The 18,713-nt window shown below is 29.2% G+C and overlaps 1 protein-coding gene across 1 annotated transcript in view; it reads right to left on the reverse strand.

The window, feature by feature from the left end:
* Nucleotides 1–18,713, reverse strand: part of LOC100197876 (atrial natriuretic peptide receptor 1) — a 75,276-nt gene that overhangs the window by 7,893 nt on the left and 48,670 nt on the right. Inside the window, exons 20-30 of the mRNA XM_065787866.1 lie at nt 13,846–13,999; nt 13,634–13,765; nt 13,312–13,360; nt 12,762–12,983; nt 8,982–9,090; nt 8,754–8,853; nt 8,439–8,531; nt 8,254–8,371; nt 8,007–8,120; nt 7,428–7,641; nt 7,161–7,248 (exon numbers count right to left, since the gene is read on the reverse strand). Coding sequence (XP_065643938.1) covers nt 7,161–7,248; nt 7,428–7,641; nt 8,007–8,120; nt 8,254–8,371; nt 8,439–8,531; nt 8,754–8,853; nt 8,982–9,090; nt 12,762–12,983; nt 13,312–13,360; nt 13,634–13,765; nt 13,846–13,999 — 1,393 coding nt within the window. The remainder of the gene's footprint in view (nt 1–7,160; nt 7,249–7,427; nt 7,642–8,006; nt 8,121–8,253; nt 8,372–8,438; nt 8,532–8,753; nt 8,854–8,981; nt 9,091–12,761; nt 12,984–13,311; nt 13,361–13,633; nt 13,766–13,845; nt 14,000–18,713) is intronic.

The following is an 18,713-nucleotide window of genomic DNA, read 5'->3' on the forward strand; positions in this document are numbered from 1 at the left end:
GCAAAATTAGCATATGGTAAGGTTGCATCTCCTTATCTCTTTATTTATTATTTAAGAATATAATAATTATTAGTTCTAATGAAGTAGCAATGGTAGTAATAACTAAAAGATTCAATTCAAAACAAAATATACAAATTATAATTAAAAGATATTTAAGCAAATTTTAATTTAATTTAGAAATAAAAATTAGCTTATAAACATAAAAATTTCAACTTAAATTTTTTTAATTTAATTTTTTACTTTAATTTGAACTTTAATTTTTTTAATTTGAATCTTTTTGAATTTTCAAACTTTTGGGCTATAAGCTATAAGAACTTACATATTGTTCATGCAAACATTATTTAATGTTTAAAGTTAAACTTAATTTAGAGTTTGTTTTGACAAAACTGTAAATTTCTACAACCATTGGAACCCAAGTTGAGTTATTTTTAAGGCATTTTTTAGTATGTTTTAGCACTGTTTTTTTTTATCAAATTTGTGCAGATCTACCACAGTATAAAAAGGTAAAAATACAAATGCAAGTAAAAATATCTCAAAAATTTCTGTTAATAAAAAAAACATTATTATATCAATCAAATAAATGACGCATTTGAAGTTTCTAGGAATTTTACCACATAAACATAACACTCCTCCTTGATCTTCTAGGATCACATTTGAAAGCTGCAATCATCAGACAGTTTCAGAGGTATTCGTCGTTCTTGTTTGCTTCATCGTAAGGGCGCCACGGTGTTGTGGACCTCTCTGCCAACCACAAAATTATCTTCATTGCTACTTGTTGGTGTATTTACCTCCACATTTTGACAGTCTTCAACATGTTCTTCAACGTCCTCTTCATTTCTTACTTTGCCGTTACTAACTTCCATCTCCTCATCTGCTTGATTTCGCTGTGCTGTGATCCACTTCTTGGTCTTACATGCTTCACATGGCGTGCCATCCCATCCACCTCAACGACTTGCTCTGATATATCCTTAGTGATGGTGCCTGGACATAGAGATGTGAGTCGTTTTTTTGGTTCTTGTTTTTTTGCAAAAAAAACCCTTTTTTTTTGCCAAAAAAACCAACTGCTTTGCTTTTTGGTTGTTTTTTTTAAACTACTCTTTTTCTTATTTTGAACACTAAAATTTTAAAAATTTGTTTTTAGGTGTTATTTATTAAAGAAGAGTTTTCATTCTTTTATTTAACATATGATTTTATTAGTATTGCCTAAAGTTCTTTAAGTAGCAGATCCCCACCCTTTTTTTTTTTTTTTGCATTTTTTTTAATAACTACTTTATCACCTTTAACATTTAAATAAATATCACCTCAAAAGTGTGTTTTTAGGTGATATTTATTAAAAGACTTTGTCATTCTTCTATCTAACATACCATTTATCTATCTTGTTTTACAAGTTCTTCAAATTTTCATCAAATAACTTTAATAATTGTTCTTCAATGACTTATAATAAGCTAAAATAAAATCGAAAAAATTATTTAAAGAAACATTTTTTTTTTGAAAATACATAGACATCATAAGTAAAGGAGATTTGTCTTTTTTTTTTTTTTTTTTTATGTAGATATGTTTTTTGAGTTCAAAACTATTTTTCCTTAACATTAAAAACAAATTTTTCAACAGAATGAATGAAAACTAATTATTGTAATTTGTAGAATGAATGAGAACTTTATAATTTATAAATGAAGTTTTTAATTTATAAATGAAGTTTTTAATTTATAAATGAAATAACACTGCAATGCAAAATTTATATAAGTAACTTATTTATATAAATAACTTATACAATATAATAAATTTATTATATTGTATAAGTATTGCATAGTTTTAATTTTTTATTAGTTTTGCTATCTTATTTTATGTTTTTTGTTTTTAATTTTTCTGCAATTGCATATAAATAATATTAATCAAAACATAGTAAGCAGTCCTTTAACAAAAAAAGAGGAAGTAAAAATGAAAGAAATGTTTGCTAAAAAAAAAATTTACTTAACAAAAATTCATATGGCTGCTAATCTACTTGACTCCAAATATCAAGGAACATATTTAAAAGGGGAACAGAAGGTTAAATTATTAGTAACTTTTATTTATTTTTATTAAACTAAGTAAAACCATTAATGCAATATCTAAATTATTTTAACAGATTGATGCATGTGGAGTAATATATTCAATTGCTGTGAACTCACCTAATACCAAAATAGATATTTTGATGGCTGATTTAGCAAATTACCAATGTAAAGGAGGAGTTTTTTCAAAAACTTTTATATGGACAGCTATTGACCTAACATTTGGTCCAAACTGGTGGAAGGGATTATGTTCATTTACTGAATTATCAAAAGTAGCAGCAAAAATTCTTCAGCTTCTTGCTATAAGTGCTGCTTGCGAAAGAAGTTTTAGCAGTTATGCAAATATTCACAGTGCCAAAAGAAACAGATTAACAAATGAAAGAGCAGCAAAATTAGTGTTTGTATCGCAAAATTTCAAACTTGAAGCAATGGATGTGTGCAACACAACAACTAATTCTGCCTAAAGAACCAATAAATATTTCAGATAAATCTCACTAATCAATAAATGTTTTGGATGAAGAGTCACCTGAACAAGAATTTGAGTCACTTGACCAAGAATCAGAGTTTTCTAGTCAAGATTCTTCTGTAGATGAGTTTTAGATAAAAAAAGACTTAAAATAAAATTGTTTCTTATAAATTTTTGAATTCAAATTTTGAAAAGAACAAATAGTTTGTTAACCATTTGAGCAATAAAAAAATCATTAATTTAACTCATTTGTGAACTCTGTTCACACTTTAAAAAAAATCGATTAATTTTAATATAATCTAATATAGAATCTAAAATACTCAAACAAAACTAAATAGAAACATTTTAGATAAGTTGGAAACATTTAAAAAAAGTTACAAGTAAGTAAAAAAACACCAAAAGGATCTGTAAAAGCCAAAAAAAAACACATTTTTTTGGGTGAAAAAAATACAATAGCAAAAAAGCACATTTTTTTGCATCTCTTCCTGGACGCCACTTTGTCACACAATGCGCTTCAGGTGGTTTCAACCATACTTGTTGGCTGACTCATGATTTTTCATGCACTTTTGTTGGCGTGTTGATTTCTTGCTACAAACCTTTAAATCTCCCCTCATAGTTGTGCAGTACTCCCATGGGCTTCACTCCTTTCTTGTTAATTGAGACGTTATACCAATACAAAGCCTCCGCTATAGAGATTCTTGATCACTCTGCTGTTCGCTTAATGGTGCTCGACAATACCATTCCTGGACGGACAGTACGCTGCTCGAGGCCTAAAACACACGCTCCATTTCTCTAAGAATTTTGCTATCTCAATACTTTTGAATGCAGAATCATCGTCAGCTAATATTTCCATAGGTGCTGTTCTTTTGTAAAAAATAGCTAGTAGATGTCAGATAATCTCAGCACTTCTCTGTGAGTGCGACAGCTTACGCCACAATGCGAATCTTGAAGGGCCACAATCGATCAAAGTTAGGTAATGGTTTTCTCTGTAAAGGGTAACATCCATGCCTAATCTCTTCCAATTTTCATCAACTTCTAACTTTCCATGCTTCCACGCAACAGGTGCTGGATCTATCGATTGACATGGTTCACATTCACAAATTCACATTCACAGATTCAGATTCACACTCAAAGATTATCTTGCATACATCTTCTGTTGCAGCAGGAAACTTCTTCTGAACAAAAAATAATGTTTGTCTGACGCCAAAGTGTCCGGTCTGTTGGTGTATATCCATAATTGATTTTTAATTGCTCAATTCAATTTACTGAGCTTTCAAGTTTCCACATTTTCATCCACCGGTTGGACACTCTCATTGGCGAATCGGCCAAATTGTCTTTTGATGGTATTAGTTTTATGTCAACCTCCGGGTTATAATCATCGACTAGCTCACAAAACACGCTTACTCTTCATCGTATTAGCGTCATATTATTATTATTTTACTTGACGCTTTTGACTTAAGTCGCGATTTCCCTGTTAAAGCATCAGAAATCCAGTGAAAGTCGGTCACAGAATCTGTAAAAAATTGCAGTTTGTTGAGTTTCCATGCCAAAGCCATGTTAACACCACACAAGGTGGCATCTAACTCTGCCATATTTATGTGAACCACAGATCCGTCCTTACGCAGCCATGTTGTGTCTTCAACGGTGACTCCATCAATTTGGACAAGAGCTCTCAATGCTAAGGAACTGGCATCAGCCTAAATTTTACCTTCTTTGCCTCATACTTCCCATTCTCCACAAGCAGGATCACTCTTTTCCATCTTCTTCAATATCTCATCCAACACACACCATACTCCTTCATTGTGGATCTCATCATCCCATCCAGTCATCAAGGAAACTACTCTTCGCTTCACAAGGCTGCAGACAACATGCAACCAGCCGCACACCAGTAAGTGACTCACCAATTGTCCACAAATGGAAAAAACCATCCTTCTCAATAATTTCTTTGGAATGTCCCTCGTTTGATTTCCCCTAGACCACATCAGTTTCTCACCAACCCTCTTTGTCATCAGACCGAGAACTTGCGTTCCGTCAACACCAATTTTCTCACCATCTTTACTTTTTAGACCATACTTCAAAAAGTGTCTCCTAACATATTTCATGCTCACTACATTCTCATCAACAAAAATGTCATCCACGTATGTTTGTTCTGAAACATCACCATTTGATACGGCTAAAGTATCTCATTCACTTTCAGCTGGAGATAGACTTTGCACAGATCCATGATTGCAGGTCTGTTGCCCATTCATCTCCAATGCCTCAATTTTTCAGCGCAGATGTCTGAATCTCTTGTAAACGCTTCAATGAATTTGTTAGCTTCTCTCCAGACCAGTACCGGCCGAACTTTATTCTTGTTTCGTTGTACTACTGCCATCAGTGGAAGCTGACCCTTTACCAGTCCTATTGTGCTTTCATTATACTCCAATAGCCATCCTTGCTTTATCCACTCTCGTAATTCGTTTTCATACTCTTGCTCAACTGCTGCCGGAACCACATACTGAGCCACCGTATTCGCAGATAGGTTGGAATTCTCACCATCTCTCTATATCCACTTCACTTTCCACTCTGTCTCATCAAAATTTTCCTCATGGTCCCGTTTCTTGATTTCAAGGTGCATTTTACTTTCATTTTTTGCTGCTGCACACACTTTTCCAAAAAACGCTTCTCCAGATGGAAGGATGGTGACTCCTCCTAGTAACTGTATTGAACTCATTCCAAGCATCACGTCTGCTCCAAAGGGTCGGAAACTTGAAACTAAAACTTGATTCTGCACACAAACTCCATTGACCTCAAGGATAACTATGGCCAGTCCAACACTACTTTGAAGTTTGTCGCTGAACGTTTTCACTTTTAAATTACTCGAAAATATAATTCATTCATCAGCCACTAACTTTTGAAACATGATTGTCAATGAATAATTGTCATTGGTTAAAAAATGACAATTGACGTATTTGAAGTTTCTACCGATTTCGCCGTGTAAACATAACAACATTATTAACCAATGATGAGAAAAGCCTGTGTCAATTTATAAGCCAATGGTGAGAAAAGCCTGTGTCAGATGTTAATAGAACAAGACTATTTATGTTGAGTTTGATTTTGTCAAATTAATTTACAGTTATAAATATCATAACTTTTTATAGTTGTGATAGATAAGGCAAAAAAATTTCACAATTTCAGAACTTTAATATTATAGACTTCAAAAAAACCAGGCATATTAGCAAAATTTTATTTATTTTACAAATATACCAGATTTTCTAAGTATAGTTTGTGTTTTACTAGCATACATCATAACACACTGCGCTGTGTTATATATGTTTCTATGTTTCTTTTAGTTTTTAAAGATTTTTTTTTAAGAACTCTTACTCTGTTAAAAGTAGGGGAGACCAGGGTTAGTTGACACAGGGTTGAAACATTGAACTTTTGAGCTAACTAACAAGCAGTTTATTATTACAAACAAGCAATAAAGTTTTCAAGAAATATATAGTTGTAGCTCAAAACTTTAGAGAAATTTTTTGTGAACAATTTAGAGAACACTTTTTTTGTGATCTTTGTGTTATTACTTGCATTCTTGTATTGTAAAAGATAATAAAATTTCACAACATCTAAGTAGTATTTTTTGTGGGCTGTTCTTTTTATAGAGTTTTGTGCACTGGTTAAATGGGGGTTTGTTGGAACATTCTTGTTTCAAGGCATCAATTATAGCCTACTATAATTGCTCATAGATTATTTTTATTATTTTATAATTATCCATACTGGCATACTAAATTAGAGTTTAAATCAAGGATCTTATTATTTAGCATGTGTTTTCATTTATATGATGCTTGCTGCTGTCAAAAGAGTAGGAGTGAATGCGCTTCTGAGGTACATATTAGAGGCTACACATGGCCTCACTCCTGCAGAAGTGCAAGAGTTTGTTTGCAATTACGCAAAAAAAAAAGAGTAAAAAAATGCAAAATTCCTCTTTCATGGGAAAAGAACAAACATGCTGGTACATAATTGTTTTCTTTGTTTCTAAAATAATAACCCGAACTTGCACTAAGAATGCCTGAAGCTACTTCACAGAACTATGCCACCAGCTCTAACAGGTATAATGTGAATTTATTTTTTGACAATCTGAATTCAGTACTAACAAAACACGGCTTTACCGCAACAGATATTTGGAATGTGGATAAGAAAGGATGTACAACTGTACAAAAGCCACAAAAGATTGTTACTGGAAAATGAGTGAAGCAAATTGGAGCTGTCACATTGGCAGAGAGAGGAAAATTAGTGACAGTGTGACAAACAGTAGATATTTTAAAGCAAACTAATTTCAACACACTCAGCAGACACTTTGCAGCACTTTAGAAGCTAGAAATTTAAATAAAGTTGCCTAAAGTTTTCATACCATCTGTACAGGTGAGCCTACATATTAGATTTAATTAATTGAAGTTTATGAGTTCTTTAAGATATCCATTTTTTTATTCATTGATCTATAGAAGTTGTAGGAGAAAACTGTCGGTTTGTTTAAAAAAATTTTTTTTAGCTTTAGAAATAAAATGAGCATGTTTTAAAAATTTATATAATTATAAAATTTATATAATTTAAAGTTTATATAATTATTAAATAATTTTAAAGTTTATAAATAATTAATCAATTTTGCTTACCTAAAAAAAATTGTTACAAAGTCAAAAGTTTCAGGTTCAACACGTTTCCCTTGTTTTAAATCTTCCGCAACAGACTTTGGCAGCAAACCTATTTCAACAAATTCTAATTCATTTAACTGTTAACTTATCTAAGCTTGTAATTTAATTAAGTTTGCATATTATATGATTTAAAACTAATTAAATGGAATAGGCAATATCAATATATTAATAATAATAGTAATAAAAGTAACATTAATAGTTAACAAACAATAAATAACAAAATATTACGTGATACTAAATCTTCTGTTTTTTGTTTCTCTATTGCTATTTGTTTTGTTCGTTTGGTTACAATATTTTCTAGATTGTTTGAGTATTTTTCTAACATAGTAACAAGATTATCCATTAACTCGCCTTTCTGCGGATCTATACGATCAACCTGAACAATGCATTCTTTTATAGACGGTCGTAGAGTAGGATCTTCATGCCAACAAGCTTCCATAAGCTATAAATAGTATATTCTGTAATATTATTTTTCTTTTACAAAAAGTAAAAAATATTTTAGAGGGGTAGTCATATGATTTGTGTTGTAGGTGAAAGGACTTGAAATAACTTTTAATTTTTATTTATTAACAATGATCAATATATTTTAAAAGGTACTTAAAGCACATTAAACTGTTTATTATTGTAATTATATGCTAAAACTGTGTCAATACTTAGTGTGGACATTCTTTAAATGAATATATTTATTTGGTAAACTAAATCTGTACAAACTCTGAGTTAAAATAAGTTAAATATCTGGTAAGTTCTTATCACCATTGTATAATGTAAATAAGTTTTGGTATTTACTGTTCAAACATATAACTTTACTTTTTTTAGAGCTTTGCGTTTTTCATACTTTGCGGGCCATTCAGTGTCTTTTATGCAAGGGCGAACAAACCCTCCAGCTTCAGCATTTGATTTTGAAACATAGTCCTTCCAAGCCTAATGAGGTATTGAAATAACATGTTATTACGTTTGTCTTTCAAAAAAATATTGTGATGAACATAAAATAGAACATCATGAAACAGAAAACATTAAAAAACCTCAAAACAACAAGAGAATAGTTTTAGATTACTTTTAAAAGATCATCATCTTTTTGGCCACATATCAACCTAATAACATCTGCTTTTTCTAAGTCTAAGTCAGCAAATGGAAAACTTCGAGAACACATTTCAGACAAAACCATTCCCAAACTGAAAAATAAATAAATTCAAAAACAGTACAGATGCAAAAATTTAATTTTGAATTTTTTTAACAAACCTATAAATATCTCCTTCAACTGATCCACGTCCAACATGATTCAAATGATAAACACCAGTTTTTAAAATTTCAGGTGATGTCCATAGCAAGGAACTAATTAAATTCAAAATAAATAAAAATATTTATGCAAAAAAAAACCAACTATTGAAAAAAAATTTTTAAAATTAAAAATAAAAAAATTCTATAGCTAACTTTTTTCAAAAACTTTTATTTTAACTTCATCAGCCTAGTATCATTTATTTGAGGAATGAAGGAAAGAGCTTGTGGTTTTAAAATAAAAAAACAACATAAAAAAGAAACAAAAAATAAAATTACAAATAATTGGCTGTAGATTGATCAATATTCTTATTAATTTCAAGTGGATTAAAAACACCAACTCCTTTCTGATTTGATTTAAAAGAATGAAGACCAAAACCTTAAGTAATAAAAGATATAAGATTAGTTTACAGAATTTTTTTCTATGTAACATAACAATTTACTACAAACTTTTTTAAAAAATTAATTAAAAAATTAAACAAACTAATTTAAACTATTTTAACTAACCAGTTAACTTCACAGTCCATCGATTATCTACAAGTATATTGCTAGACTTTAATCGACCATGGCTTTTAATCTCACTGTTATGCAAATATTGGAGACCTTTTAAAATACCCTAAATTTAGACTTTTCTCTTAAATATCTACACTCTAAGATAACTAATATAATAAATAACTGAGTTGCATAACTAACAATAACTGATATAATAACTCTAAATACTAACACCATACAGACTTTGCTCCTTTATAAATAGATTTAAAAAAATAGACACAGCTTAAAGAAAAGCGCTGTGTCTATTATTTGTTCTTTTCCCATCAATATGATCTTTGAAGACACTTATCAAGACTGCATAGACTGCATTTGACGGAAGCGCTTTCCATGCATTTACCATTTCTTCACAAACCTAATGGTTAGTGAGGAAATGCTTCCTCTCTTTGCAACTTTTGACTACTTGCTTAGTTATTCCTCAATTGTGCCCTCGTAGGCAGTAATTCAATATTGATGGCGTATGACTTATGCTTAATTTCTGTGATTGTTTTTGTTGCTCTTTGCTGAATACACTCTAATATACATATATCTCATTATAGATATGGAGACCAGGCTTAAACTGCAAACTCAAGATGTTGATCTGACATTTATGGTGTACAAGACTTTCCACAAGAAAAGGCCTTTGCTTTTAAAAGCTTTTTCGAGAGAGCCTAACACGCAATTGGCTCTTGCTGCTGTCGCTTCTACTTGATATTTCACTTCATAAAAATAATGAAAAACAAATATTCCCAGTTTGTTTTCATTTTTGGTGCTTTTAGATATTTTTTTGTTTTCTAATTGATCAAGTATTGTGTAGTTTTGAGTGGATTTGTTAATTAGGTGTCCAATATGCATCACTTTGCATTTTTTTACGTTCAACTCCATGAGCCATTTTTTAGACCAACATACTAGTCATGTCATTTTGTAACATTACAGCGTCTGCCTTGCTCTTTATTACGCCTAAAATCTTGCTGTCATCAGCATATATCTTAATTTGATGTGCTATATTGTTTAGCAGATTGTTTATATATGGTATAAATAATAGAGGCCCAAGCACTGAATCTTGTGGAACACCACTTGTGACTTTCTTTCAATCTGATTTCACTAACCAGTTTACTATCTACATGAGTAGAGTTCTTCATATGCTGTTTGGTTTAAGTTTATTAAGGACACTTTGTCAAATGCCTTTGCAAAATCAGTATCAAATGAAATCTATGGCATAACCTAGAGAAATTGCATTTGTTAATGTCTCTTGTTTCTAATTAATTAGTGGCACAATCTCACTTAGGAAGAAAACTGTGCTGATCTTTGGTGATTAGGTTATTTTTGATGCAATACTTCATTAGGATATTGTAAACAAAACTCTCCATCTGTTTGCAAGGGACATATGTAAGAGAAACCAGCCAATAATTAGTTTTTTCTCATTTACCCCCTTTTTTAAAAATCAGTGTGACTGATTTTTAAAAAGGGGGTAAATTTAACTTTCTCCATAACTCAGGTATTTCTTGACTTTCAGCAAAAGACTTTTGGAATATGAGTTTGAGTAGCACAGCAAAAGCAGAGGAACAGTTTTTTAATATCCAGGGGTGCACTCAGTTGTAATCTTTGGATTTTGATCCAACCAAGTTTTTGAGCTTTTCTAAATATTTGTTTTTATTGATAATTCATTCATTTTGCATTTGATTTTTATTTGATTTTTGAATTCTGGCATTTATTTGTCCATATTTGTGATAAATACCAAATAAAAATATTCATTTATTATGCGGGCAATCTGTTCTCCATTTGTTGTAAATTTACCTTTATTATTTTCTAAAGATCTTATTAACTCTTTTGTCATTTGCTTATACCTTACATGTTCATGTAAGAGTTCAGGGACTACTTTGGTCACGTTTTTACATGCAATTCAATGTTCTTTTTTGATTGCTTTGTGAGAACTATTGCCTGCTTTGAGACTTGCTCCAGAGTATTCTTTTATTTTTACCTGCCTCCTTAACCTCTAGCGTATTCCAGGGTACCTCTTTTCAAAAATAGTTTTGTAGTAGATGGAATGTGAAAATCAGCTGCCTCGTTGTACTTGTTGATTAAGACTGAGTAGTTATCATTTACCGAAAAATTTTTTAAATATTTTGTTCCAGTCGTTTGCTTGTATTCGTGTTAAAATAGTTTTATAGTCTGTTCTACTCCAGATGTATCCTTTATTTTTTGTTTGTATAGTTCACTCTGGATGATCCAATTATAAAACAGTGAGATTTGCCTGCAGGTGTATGGTCTAACGAATCACTCTTTTCTAGTTACTCAATTCTGTCTGGGTCATCTGTAATAATTAAGTCAAGTGTACTCTTTGGATCCTTGTTTCTGGAGTTACGATATGTTGGGAAGGTCACCACTTGAATTGATGACTTTCAGTTAAACATTTCTGAAATTTTAAGTTAGTTTGTAGTTCCTCTTCTGCGTGGGCTGTGGTAGCTCTTCTGCCACCAATGTCAAGCTCATTGTAGATTGCATGGCTAAAATTAAAATCTCTATAACTAACATTATTGAACATTTAAGATATTAAATGATCTTTGGCTACTTTTATTGAGTAGGTTATTTGTTCTAAAAAAAATATCATTATCGTGTGGTCGGTAAATACATCCTGCAAGGATAGATTCATATCCTAGATTTATGAAGCACCATACTTGTTCAAACTTGCTGAATTAAGTTGTTGAATAGTTGTTTCCATAGCTGGAAACTCTCACCACCTCCTCACCTATCTCTATCTTTTGGTGAACTTGATAGCTTACCAGTTTGGTGTCAGATGTTTTATTGAACCATGACTCAGCAAAAAAAAGTGTATCTTGTTTTTTTTCTATTGATTCAGCTTCAATTCTAGCTATTAGCTCATCTTTTTTGGTGCCGTTAAGAGAGCATGAATTGTTTTACCAAAAGTTTAGTTTTTTTTATTGCATGATGGTTGTATTGTTTTTATGCTTTTATGCGTATTTAATTTCTAATATATCTCTTAGTTTTGCGTTTACATCTTATAAAATAGGTTATTTTTCTTAACTTTTTTTTCCAATTTCCTTATTTGCAGGGTTAATAAGACAAACCATAGGGTTGTTTAAAAAGTTTATGGTATTTAGGGTCATCCATAAATTACATCACGCAATATCTGATCGTTTTTGACCACTTCCCCCTCGTCATAACATCATAACTCTTTAGTAACAAGTCCCTTTAGGAATCATCACAAAATACTATCCCTCATCCCCTAGAGCATGACATAATTTATGGATAACCCCTTATAGTGTAATGAAACAGTTGAAAGACTTATTTATGTGAACTTCGTTAAAAATTTCTTTATATATAAATATATATATATATATATATATATATATATATATATATATATATATATATATATATATATATATATATATATATATATATATATATATATATATATATATATGTATATTTTAATAAATGCCAATTTAGCTTTTCATAAACATCAGATGTCTTATAAAAACAGATGATGCCTTAATGAAATTACTTTCTGCAGGGATCTCAGTACATACATCAACTTGGGTATAAAGTTTGACCAGGTAGAGTATAGGTGTGAAGGAAATTTATTATGGAAAAAAAAAAATCATATTCTTCATTGTGAATTCAAAAATTTATATTATTGTAAAAGCACAATATATTAGAACCACTTTAACTTCAACACACAATAGTATATACATACAAATATATACATATTTAATGTATACAAAACAAAAAAACCTTGATAAAAGCAAAGCGGAAATTCCAAGGGACTTTAATGTCTTCATTGCTCATGATGTCATCTAAACTTCCTTTAGGTTGAAGCTCCATCAAAATAGAAACATTTGGTGCCTCAATAACACACCCCAAAAAGTTTGCAATATTGATGTGCGAAATATCACGCATATGTTTTACTTCCAAACGGATTGTGTCTGTAAGTGAAATTGTTTCTTTGTCTATTTTCTACAATTAAAAAGAAAAAGTCTAACTAAATACCAAAAGTCAAATTTTGAGAATAAAAAAAACAGTCATTATTTATTTATTTAAAACTTTATTTATAGTTGATTGCATAAAGTAGTTTATAAATAAACTAATTAAAATCAACACAAGAAACTGTATAGACAATACAAACAAACAAAAATATCGTAAGAATATCCATAAAAAATCAGTAACAACTAGCATAACAATGTACTTAAATAAAATATCATGCATGAAAAATTTTAAATAGAAAAAAAATAACTTAAATATTGTAAAAAGAAAATCAACATAAACAGTAAAAGTAAATTTATACCTGATAGTGCACATCAATACCTTGCCATGATCCAGAATTAATTTTTTTCCTTGAAAGTAAAATCAATGAGCTATTATTATGTAAAAGCTACTTATTAAAAGAAATTGTTCAAGAATTCAGAACTCACAATAGCTAACAGACATTAATGCTCATCTACTCTGAGCAAAAGATTGTTTGAGGAGGTTAATCAATCATCAATCATTTTGTGAGACAAAATGGCTGAAAGTTGGTTACCCCACTCAGTTGGGAGGGTAAATTATGTCTTATTTTGTTGTACTAAAAAAAACTGTTTTAAAGCTGTCTTGAAAAGAAAAAAAACCACCTTGCAGCACTTTTATCCATTGAAAGTGCTGACATGTGCATGTTACTTCTGCCAGTTGCTTCATCATAATGTTTTATATCAGACCAAGTTACAATCCAGTCATTATTATACAATGCAGCTTTATCCTTTGCACTAAAAATAGTTTTAAAAATTCAGTAAAATTAATTATGTAATAAAATGCTAATTCAGACTAGCACTAAAAAATTATTTACCGTTTAATTAGAAATCTTGCAAGGAAAAATATTCCTAGTCCTGATAAAACTAAGCCAATGATAAGAGGTAGAATCAATGCAACTAATGAGATATTACAATTGGCTCCTGTGTAACCAGGATTACACTTAGAACAAGTTCCATCACCGGCTACACCTATGGAAAGAAACAAACTTTAAGACTAGTTTAACTTTAAAAAAAATTTGTTTTTAAAAAAAACTTTAAATTTTAAGTAGCATACTTTTTTCAAAATGAATAATATGTTACTCATGTTGGTAAATAAAATTCAATAAAATTCAATTTAAAAAGTAAATATACCAAACAATAAATCAGATTATAGCCCTTAAAATAAACAAAAACTACAGAAAAGAAATCAATAAAGGTGTATTTGTTACCAAAACAAATGACTAATACAGTTGAACAAGCTGCTAATTAAAAAAAGCATGTTTGCTCTCTTAACCTTAATCCAAAGTTTTTAACTACAAACCTGTTGTGTGAAGAAACATATTATAAATACTTGTGATGCAAAATTTATAACTACAAACTTTGACAATATGGTTCCACCATGTTCTTTTATATATATATATATATATATATATATATATATATATATATATATATATATATATATATATATATATATATATATATATATATATATATATATATATATATATATATATATATATATATATTCCTTTACTTCACCTAATCACACCAAAAATAAAATAAAAAATTTTATGTTTTATTTGATATATAGACTAATTATTTTACTAGTTCCTCTCTTGTGAACAATTTCTAAAATGTGAAAACCAAACTTTGACTTCTGAGGTACAGATATATATATATATATATATATATATATATATATATATATATATATATATATATATTATATATATATATTAAAATATATGTATGTGTATATACATATATATATGAAAATATATGTATGTGTATATACATATATATATGAAAATATATGTATGTGTATATACATATATATATGAAAATATATGTATGTGTATATACATATATATATATATATATATATATATATATATATATATATATATATATATATATATATATATATATATATATATATATATATATATATATATATATATGTATATACACATACATATTTTTGGTGTGATTTGGTGAAGTAAAAGAATATATATATATATATATATATATATATATATATATATATATATATATATATATATATATATATATATATATATATATACAGGGAGTCTACTCAAAATTTAAAAAAAATTCTAGCACTTATTACTTCATTTAGATATGTTTTTCCAAGATTTTGGTCCTAAAACCCATATCTTTTACCAGCATCAGTATTAAAAAAAGCACTTAAACACCAGCACTAATGATATTTCCAAAGTGATACAAAAGTTGTCTTAAAGATAACCACTGTGCTTATAAAAATAAAATCTAAAACTAAATACTACATAAATTTGTATACTACAACTTAATCGAAAAAAACTATAATCATAAAAGTATATCAAAAAAGCTCTTATGGAAGCTCTTATGGAAGCTCTTATGGAAGGCACAATCCATTTAAAGCATTTTTTATCCTAGTTAAAATTAATAAATTGCAAAATTTCTCAATAAACCACAAAATCAGAAAACTTTAAAGGAGAAACAACTTAAGATAATAATAACATAAACTGAAATAAAATAAGACAGTCATTTGTTAATAAAAACTAACTTGACCATTTTTTTTTTCTTATTTTCAAGTACTTCAATTTGTTTTTCTATAAACTCAACCTCTTGTTTAGTTTCAATAATTTTTCTTTTTAACCTATTCCCTTTCTTAACGTAACTCAGGTCGCTCATTTTCTATGCAAGTTCCATACACTCTGTAATCTCGTTTTTCATCATTAAAATAGCTTCTTTTGCAACTTTTGATTTAATTTTTCAATGTCGGCTGTGATAAGCATTGCTTTTTGTGCTTGCTCTGTTTTCTCTTTCTTTTTTTAGCATTATCCAACTTAATTATATATTTTTGATGGGTTGATCGAAAAGCTTTGACCAATGGTGCATCATCAAGACCAATAAAGGATGTATAAAAATAATGATAAATAAACTAAAATGATTCTTGCTTTATGGCTTTGACTTCATTATCCATAAAACCTTTAAACTGAGATAACACCAAATCACATTGCTATGACTTGGTGATAAAATCCTTAAACTCATTAAGTACCCAAGTTAAGTTTTTAAATGATCAACCAATTTTTGTTTTGTCAACTCCATCAAGATGCTAGGGTCAAAGGTACTTGATGCTCTTATCAATAAATAATTCAATGGAGATTTGTCACAAAATCTTTTCACAATTTCTTGGTCACCTTAAAGAACTCTTTACTTTGAGACAATGTTATCAAATTATTCCTTTTCAGATCATGTTGTTCTTCAAAAACTGAAAATTCTGGGTTAAGCCTTTCATCAGGTAATAGATTATTAGTCAAAGAAAGATCCAAATCTTTCAACATTTTCCAGCTTCTTTATTTTTCAAGGACATCTGGTTTTGCAATAACTTCAAGCAACTTTATTATTATTTCCTTTACATCAACATTTAAAAATGTAACCATTGGGCAGTCTGTCTGGTATTTGTTCAGAAAAGATTCAACTATATTTGCAATATAAGCAAAGAAATGTAACTTGGAAAGCTTGGGATTTAGGTAAAGCATTCCAGAAAAAAAAGAAAATTTCAAATTTTTCCACACTTTGATCAATCTGTTAACCACCTTTTTGTTTTCAATTCATCTAAAATATAAATTAAATACTATTTAGAAACATTTTAAATCATATCTAGTCATTGGCTCTCTTGTCAATACTTTTGTATCAGTCAGCAAGTCAAATGTTTCACAATGAATGTCATCTGTCTTACTACAATTGCCAGTAACTAAATGTTAAAACTTGATTGTCTTTAGCATGTGAATTTATTTTCTGAATGGAACTAGTACAGTAGAAGTAGTTACCTTGTTGAGCAGAAGTTAAGAGGATAGACAAAAGAATCAGTAACAGAGTTTAAGTCTCTCCTTTCATGTAAAATGTAATAAGCAGTGTTCAAAACTTTTTTTAGATTCCATTTTGTGACAGCCTCTCCAGTTTTTAGATTCCATTTTGTGACAGCCTCTCCAGTTTTTAGATTCCATTTTGTGACAGCCTCTCCAGTTTTTAGATTCCATTTTGTGACAGCCTCTCCAGTTTTTAGATTCCATTTTGTGACAGCCTCTCCAGTTTTTAGATTCCATTTTGTGACAGCCTCTCCAGTTTTTAAACTACCATGGGCAATATGCAAACTGCAAGTTCTGATGTTAATAAGAGAATGTAAAATATTTTCAGTCAAACTTGTATTGAATTGAATTGTAATGTATTGAATTCATTGAAAAGTTTTGGATTGACCATCCATTGATATTTGGTATAGCTTTTTTATTTCCAAATTTTTAACAATATCCATAAAATGAGTTAATAAGTATGTTGTATGACCTAAGAAACTTGATCCATAATAACGGACATTTAAACAATTTCTATTAACATCCCAGAGTCTAATATAAATATCCATTTCAGAAGTTAAGTGACCTCATTTAAACTCTCATAAAAAAAATAGACATGAATGTCTGACAGATTTAAAGTTTCTAACAAAACTGATTTAAAATAAAGAAAACCATGATTTAACTCATATAAAGTATTGCTTTGACCTATTTGAAATTGTGAGGCTATGGCACTGTCTGGAAACATAGCTGCGAAAACATGGTTTAAGTTATCATTTGAACGTAGAGAAAAACCACTATCCACATTTTTAAACTAAAAAATAATTTCAGCCTTAGTAACATCTAGTTTTTTGATACACAAGCCTAATGTGTTTTGTTTTTGTGTAATTGACTCATTAAAGTCAGAAAAAACAGGTGGTAAAGAACTTTTCTTATTTGATGTTGCAAAGAATCTATTTACTTTTCTTAATTCTACATTGTGCTTTGCTCTTTTTGTGTGATCTGCCATGGCTGAGCTCACTTAAAGAGAGCTCTATTGACCTATGGCAAACCACACATCTTGCTTTAGTATTATCTTTAAGATCTTTCTTTAGCCAATCTTTAAAGTTATCATTGCTCAAAAAGTCGTCTTTAAATCGTCTTTAATGCTTCACTTTTTCAACTAATTCCATATTTATACTAAAATAACAATACTAATCTAAATTAAAAATATAAAACTTTTAAAAAAAAAAATTATTGTTAGTAAGATTTAAAATAACCTTCAACAATCAATAACTAAACACAAATTAAGCTACTTAACAGTAATTTAAAAAAATTCCAGTTTTTCTAGCACTAATGTTGCTTAAAACATTAATTTTCCAGTTTTTCCAGCATGTTTTTAAAAACAGCCTTTTTTTCCCGGAAGAGTGGACACCGTGATATATATATATATATATATATATATATATATATATATATATATATATATATATATATATATATATATATATAAATTAGCCCATCCTATTTCGACCCTCATGAACAAATTTTATTTCAAAAAATCAAGTGCCTCAAAATGTTCTCAAAATATTGTTTTAATGATGAAAATTTTTTATTTTAGATGACTCATATGTACTTACGCCACTCTTTAAAAGTTAAACTTTTTTACATTTTTTGGGTTTTCACAGGCATTTTTAAAGAAGCAGTGTCATTAAAAATTTACAAGTTATTAACTATATACTTACATCATTACCAACAATAGAAGGTCTTTATTATCTATACCAATAAAAAAAATGTATGCATGTTTTATTAGTAACAAAAATTTGTATTAGTATTTGTTAGCAGGTGATATTTTTAGATTTGTTAACAGG

This window comes from Hydra vulgaris, chromosome 01 (genome assembly GCF_038396675.1).
Source record: "Hydra vulgaris chromosome 01, alternate assembly HydraT2T_AEP".
Classification (NCBI taxonomy): Eukaryota; Metazoa; Cnidaria; class Hydrozoa; order Anthoathecata; family Hydridae; genus Hydra; species Hydra vulgaris.